Source organism: Nematolebias whitei, chromosome 17 (genome assembly GCF_014905685.2).
Source record: "Nematolebias whitei isolate Nwh7 chromosome 17, NemWhi1, whole genome shotgun sequence".
Classification (NCBI taxonomy): Eukaryota; Metazoa; Chordata; class Actinopteri; order Cyprinodontiformes; family Rivulidae; genus Nematolebias; species Nematolebias whitei.
This window is the reverse complement of record NC_056514.1, coordinates 17926228-17933346: the sequence shown is the minus strand read 5'-3', so window position 1 is coordinate 17933346 and position 7119 is coordinate 17926228. Positions and strand designations below refer to the sequence as shown.

The 7119-nt window shown below is 41.4% G+C and overlaps 1 protein-coding gene across 1 annotated transcript in view; it reads left to right on the top strand.

Annotated features, from left to right (window-relative positions):
- LOC119423347 (ras-associating and dilute domain-containing protein-like) overlaps nt 1-6972 on the top strand; it is a 51884-nt gene extending 44912 nt beyond the window's left edge. The window contains exons 13-18 of the mRNA XM_037690725.1: nt 90-234; nt 329-510; nt 2344-2683; nt 2763-2938; nt 6651-6790; nt 6879-6972. Coding sequence (XP_037546653.1) covers nt 90-234; nt 329-510; nt 2344-2683; nt 2763-2938; nt 6651-6790; nt 6879-6972 — 1077 coding nt within the window. The remainder of the gene's footprint in view (nt 1-89; nt 235-328; nt 511-2343; nt 2684-2762; nt 2939-6650; nt 6791-6878) is intronic.
- Nucleotides 6973-7119: the final 147 nt, after the last annotated feature.

Genomic DNA, 7119 nt, shown 5'->3' with positions numbered 1-7119 from the left:
TGTGTGTGTGTGTGTGTGTGTGTGTGTGTGTGTGTGTGTGTGTGTGCGTGCGTGTGTGTGTGTGTGTGTGTGTGTGTGTGCTCATTCAGACACCTTGGGCATCATTACGCACTGAGTACCCTGCCCTGAGCCCAGCCCAGCTGAACCACCTGCTGAGTCGGTACAGACCGACAGCTCCCTGCAGACATATGTGGACCCCATCAGCGCAGGACCGAGCAGCGACACAGAAGACTGGTGAGAAGTCCACCTACTAATGGAATCATGTGCAGGATTCTTAACGGCAATGTGTACCCATCATTTACTGTACATGCTGTGTCTCTGTTCTCAGCTGACATCCTGGAGAGCTTTGACACCCACCATCCACTGGTGCTGCCTGATGAAGGGTACCAGTTTCAGCTGAAGAGCACAGTAGCAGATTCAGCTTTAGGAGAACAACTGAACAAGCTCAAAGAGTTCATCACCTCCCTGTCTGAGAGCCAGTTAAATACCACCGGGACTGGGAAGGTCCAGGTAACAATAAACATTCATCCTTTTACATGTTTTCATAAGACATTTGATCGATAAAGGTGTAAAACTTATTTGGAACGAAATGGAAAATAAACTGATGAAGGTCATTGATAATAAAACAAATTTTTGTTTTTGTTCAACACAATCTGCTGCTCCTTAGATAAATAACTTTTACTCATTGGCTTTTATAATGTATGTGAATGTTTCTGTTCAGTGCCCTGGGACAACTTCTGTCGGGACTTGGAGCTTCAGAAAAAAATGAATTGAACTGAAAATAAGGAGACATGAGTAAATGCTCAAACTTCATTACAGGAAGTGTGCTGTAAAATCAGACTCTGTTCTTAAACACCTTAAAGTCCCTGTGGCATGCATTACAAGTAAACAAAGTGGAAGAAAACTCACTAATATTTACAAAATTTGTCATAATACACATGATTTTACCCATTTTTTCACATAGTTATCATATTTTCTGATGAACTTGGCACAGCCAGAGTGAAACAGGAAGTGACCCCAAAGGGGGAACTCTTTAAAAAAGGGACCTTTCTGGTCTTTGTTTCTGGAAACAATCTTATTTGAACTCTGACCCTTTTTAATCTCTCTGAAAGTGACTCAAAATAATCTAAAGAAACATCAGCTTTGCCTATATTATGTCTCTTGTCATCGCAGTAAGACTCGGATCACATCCAGGTGTTTCCCCTTTGACATCACTTCCTGTGATGAGACACATGAGAATATCTCAAGAACTGTTCATCTCGGTGACATGATTTTTTTTTCAATACTTCATTAATGACATCTTTTAAAAAAGCAATCATAATTATCACAAAGTTCTGGCGCAGGAACTGTAATCTCAATTGTTCGCTCTCTGATGCTCTTTTTTCTGCCATGTGCTGTTGCAGCCGTGCCATCTAGTGACAAGTAACAATAACTGCAACGGAGCACAAAAGCGACTGTAAACTTGATTTGATTCTTTGTCCCTTTTTTTACTTCCCTCACTGGATAGTTCAGCCAGTAAATGTTAACATTCAAGTCTGGCAGGAGGGACGAGCTAACGGCTAGTTCAAATGGAGCCAAAACAAAATTGATTTCTGCCTTTTTATAACTGCTCTCTGTGAGAGGCAGGGGACACCTGGACAGGTCTCCAGTCCATCACAGGGACACATAGAGACAAACGAGACAAACAAGCATTCACGCTCTCACTCACACCTAGAGACAATTTAGAGTTACCAATCAGCCTAACATGCATGTTTTTGGTCTGTGGGAGGAAACTGGAGTACCCAGAGAAAACCCACACAGCACGGAGAGAACATGCAAAGTGCACCCTGAAAGGCCCTGGCCAGAATTTGATTTGGCAGCCTTATCACTGAGAGGCATCACCAACTGTGCCACCATGCCACTGTATAAAACCCCTTCAAACTAAATGTTAAACATTTATTTGATCTTTTTCTGCAGAAAATGTAAAAGATAGTAAAATGTGTGATTTGCAAGTTAGGAAGTAAAACTTGTTGATATATGCAGTATATATATATATATATATATATATATATATATATATATATATATATTAGAATTAGTAAGAATGAAACTCTGTTTCTCTAAATTGAGAAGTTCCAAGAGCCGTCTGCAGCAGGTGAGATAGTAATTGTCTATAACTTGTCCTGGGAAAAGACTTAACCCAGGAAAAGCAAAGTCTGCCCACAAGTACTCCCAACACTCAAAATCCAAAAGGTTAAATCTGTTTAAAAATTACAATGAAGATGGGCCTTTTAGCTCTGGGTTTATATTTAAAGTTCAACCATGTGTGAGTTCTGTTGTGACCCACTTTAAATGTTTCTGCAGGGTGGTGCCGTTCAAACTGAAGCAAACATCCTTGAAAAGTCCAGCTTGGACTCGTCCAACACATCAGCAGATGAGCTGGTCTTACTCCAGGTTTCATCTCTACCCCCCTCCTCTGCTCATCACAACAAGCTCAGCTGTGATAGTTTGCAGGTTTTGGCCCAAAAGCTGAAACATCTTGAGGTGCAGCACAAAGAGACAAAGAGCAGTGAACTGAAGATGGCAGCTGCGGAACCTACGCTGCTCCTGACCCCACATGGCACCCCCCATCTGATGGACCGGGTTGAGATGGTGAAGGCTGAAGAAGAAAGTCTTCTCCCATCCTCTGCCTCAAACGGTGAAGGTGCAGCTGATGTTTTTCAGTTTGTGATGGCACGCTGAACGTGTGGGTGAAATATATCGAACATTTATTTTCTCTGTAGGTGTGTTGGCGTTCGAATGTCTGGCTGAGCTGACGACTGACTGCAGCAGAGCTAAAACACTTAGGGAGCTGAAGGAGGAAGAGGAGGAAGATGATAAAGCAGAGGCAGACGAGGATTTCAGCTTGGAGTTAGAGCGAGGAGAAGGAGGACTTGGCCTTTCTCTGGTGGACACAAGGGTGAGTGAACGGTGGAGTAGGGGGATTTTAAAGAGCAACACTTTTCCTTTCAGCTTGATTCATGAACTAATTGGAGTTCCTGCATCAGCTGTGTGACGTACTGCTCAAAACATGACGCCCATGTCTGGATCTTTCAAAACTGTGCACATTATCAGAATGGAAGTGAAGGATTACCTAAGCACATCAAACTCTAGGCCCGAGGACCAAATCTTACTTGGCCCCCAAGACAATATTTTAAATGATAAATGTTTTCTTGCATCTCATTTTACATAGAAAAATAATCCTACTTTATTTAATGCAGTTAGTGACGGTGGTGCAGTTGATAGAGCTGTTGCCTCTCAGCAAGGAGGTCACCAAATTGAATCCCAGCTAGGGGCCTTTCTGGGTGGAGTTTGCATGTTCTCTCCGTGCTGTGTGGATTTTCTCCGGGTGCTCCAGTTTCCTCCCACAGTCCAAAAACATGCATGTTAGTCTGATTGGTAACTCTGAATTGTCCCTAGGTGTGAGTGAGAGAGTGAGTGGTTGTTTGTCTCTGAGTGTCTCTGTGTCCCTGTGATGGACTGGGGACCTGTCCAGGGTGTACCCCGCCCCTCGCTCTGTGATTGCTGGACATGGGCACCGGCGACCCCCGTGACCCAAAATGGAAGAAGCAGGCAAAAGATAATGGATGGATGTCCTGTACGGAAGCACAATAGTGATTATATGGAAGCACATTATTTACCAGTGTGGAAGCACATTAGTACCTGTATGGAAGCACATTATTTACCAGTATGGAAGCACATTATTTACCAGTATGGAAGCACATTAGTACCAGTATGGAAGCACATTAGTACCAGTATGGAAGCACATTAGTACCAGTATGGAAGCACATTAGTACCAGTATGGAAGCACATTATTTACCAGTATGGAAGCACATTATTTACCAGTATGGAAGCACAATAGTGCCTCTTTTCAGACATGTCTGTATTTTCTGATAATGGAAGCCAATGTAGATAAAATAAAAATAATAATCGAGTCTTCTCTGTAGCAGAACTGAAATGTTAATTTTAACTTTTTTTTTACTCGTTTGACAAAAACATTACTTGAGAAAAAAAAATACATACTACAACATAAGTTCCTTTATATATATATATATATATATATATATATATATATATTTTTTTTTTTTTTTATAATATTAACGTAACCAGAATTTATTATGCTTCGTCCAGCTGAATCTTAAAATTTGCACCAACTAGGCCAAAAATAGTAATTTATGTGTAGTTGCTTAACAATCTAGATTTTAAATCAATTTTTGATTTGATTATGAGTTGTGAATTGACAAAAAAAAACAAAAAAAACTAATTGCCAAATCTTTCATGCGAGTTTGCTCGCTGTGGTGACCCCTGAAGAAGAGAGCAGCCAAAAGAATCTTACTTTAATAAAGTTAAATGTCTAACAAAAAAAAATTATAAAATCTAAAATTGAATCTTCTTATATTCTCAGATGGACTGAGGTCCGGATCAATCAAGGACATTTAGCACAATAAATTTGGAGCACAGTCCTCTCCCTTGATGAAAACATGCAACATAATGAAAACATTATGCTAATAAACAGGAAATCACTATCACAGTATTTGAAAACAAGCACTATTTAATTTTTTTTATTTAACCTTTATTTATACAGGTTAGTCTCATTTTCAAGAGAGACTTATTAAACCTATTAAAATATTATAAAACATATCCAAAACATAACGTGTATAAAATGGTAAGGCTCTATCAAAAGTTATGAACTGATAAAAGAAGATTGACAATGTCCAGTCACATATTTGTGTTCATCAGTGCTATGACTTGATAGAAACGGTCTGTCAGCCTGTTTGTTCGCGCTCCCAGCTCCTAAATGTCCTGCCAGAGGGCAGCAGCTCAAACACTCCATGTCCTGCTGTCCCTCAGAATGCTGCGTGTCCTCCTGAGACGGCATGCTTTGTAGATGTTGGGAGGGAATAGAGTGATTGATAATTTTCTGGGTTGTTAATCCTTTGCATTGTCATCTTGTGTGCTGTGGTGCAGCTGGAAAAGCACACAGTCGGTGCCAGCACACTTTCAATGGAGCAGCGGTAAAAGATGATCAGCAGGTCTTTCTTTAAATTGATTTTTTTAGGCTCCTCAGAAAGTAGAGGCGCTGCTGTGTCTTCTTCACAACTGCCAAAAGGCTCTCCACACACTAACCATTGATGCTGTTAGGCTGCAGGTTGGACTTCCTCCTCCATAAGTCAACAATTAGCTATTTTGTCTTTGGTGTATTCAGCACTGAGTATTTTTCGACCTATAAGTCACAGTTTTTTGCATAATTTGCATGCCCTGTGACTTATACGTCAGATTTTTTTCCCCATATTTATAAACCAATTTTGGGTTGCGATATGACCGTTTTCATTCATTCTGACTGAAAATATTGAACACTACCATTTCCAGCCGCTAGATGGTAGCAGAGTATTAAGGTATGCCGTTGAGTCGTGTAATAGGTAAAAGTGGCTATTAATGACACAATCGGCTTGCCATATTCTGCCACCTTCGTCCAGCTAGCCTGGAGCAACCGTCAAATCAGCTTCATTTTGTTGCGCCGCCCCAGTGAAATGCAGCTGATTTCACAATTAAAGTGCATTTATTAAGTAAAAGTTCAACTGAGACACACCTTTACTATAAAGTCGAGCAAACAAATAATTACTTTTAAGTGTTAATCTTGTTAAATTCTTGTTAAAGTCCTCCCGTGCATGCTCCTGCGGCCGCCATTTGGCTGCCAATCGATTTTTGGCACAACACCAGCCCACATTTTCGGGTTGTCAGCGATGACACATAATAGATGCAACTTATACGCCGAAGCGACGCATTTATGGATATTTCCACTTTATTAGACATATTTGGACTGATGCAACTTATAGGGCGGTGTGACATGTATGACAGATAATACAGTATTATCACACGCCATCTCACCAGCTTCAGAACCTACTTCCTGCATCGTCTTGTCACAGCAGAGGACTCAGTACACAGCCCTGTGGAGAGCCGGTGTTAATGCTGAAGGCTGTGGAGATGTGAGAACCAATTCTAACTCTCTGTACTCGGACAGTGAGGGAGTTTCTGATCCAGCAGTAACTGGTAGTTCTCCTCTCTGCTGACCAGCTCAGTGCTAGCAGGGTTAGCTTTGGTGTCTTGGTTGCTTCTTGGAAGATCTTCTCTTGTGGTAGAATGATCTTTCAATTTCTCAATAATAAATTTAATGTTGCTTTTTGGCGGGATGCTCAAAGTTTTGGACATTATTTTTTCAAACCCAAGCCATGGGATGGAGGAGGAAATACTCTCACTATTACCATTACTGTTCACTGGGTTACCTCACAGAATTTACAAAATAACTCAAAAGTCAGATTATTTATTATTTTATTCTTACCAATATTTTAATTCAAGTGCATTCAGTGAATGTCAACTGCATAACTGGAAGGTATGAAAAAAAATGGCAAAGGTGCAATTCAATTTTTATCTGTTCTTTTTTCTTTACATAATTTTATGTCAATCTTAGAGACATGATGGTGCTCTGCTGTAAAATTGTTGTTCTGAATCCTTCAGAAATAAAGACGTGATGTTATCCTCACTGCAAAACAAAACGGTGATCTTTATAAAGAGGTCCAGGAGCGCCAAAGAGCTTTGTTGTAAGAGCGTGACATATTGACCTCCCATTTCAGAGCACGTCAGTAAAGGTGATGGGGGTCTTTATCCGAGCAGTGGTCACAGCCCCCCCTGCAGCCCAGTATGAGAGGCTGAAGCCAGGAGACAGGATCCTGGCTGTCAACGGGGTCAGTCTGCTGGGCCTGGATTACGAGACGTAGGAAATCCTTCTCTTATTTCAAAGTCAAATCTGGAAGAAAAGCTGCACTTACAGTTTATGTACTTCATCTCTTTGTCTCCATCAGTGGGAAGGAGCTGATCCAGTCTTCAGGCGCCAGACTGAGATTACTGGTGGCCCGACCCAACATTGTGGCTGCAGCTCCTCACGCTGCCTGTTGATGCTGCAGCTCCTCATCCTGCCTGTTGATGCTGCAGCTCCTCACGCTGCCTGTTGATGCTGCACCTCCTCATGCTGCCTGTTGATGCTGCACCTCCTCATGCTGCCTGTTGATGCTGCACCTCCTCACGCTGCCTGTTGATGCTGCA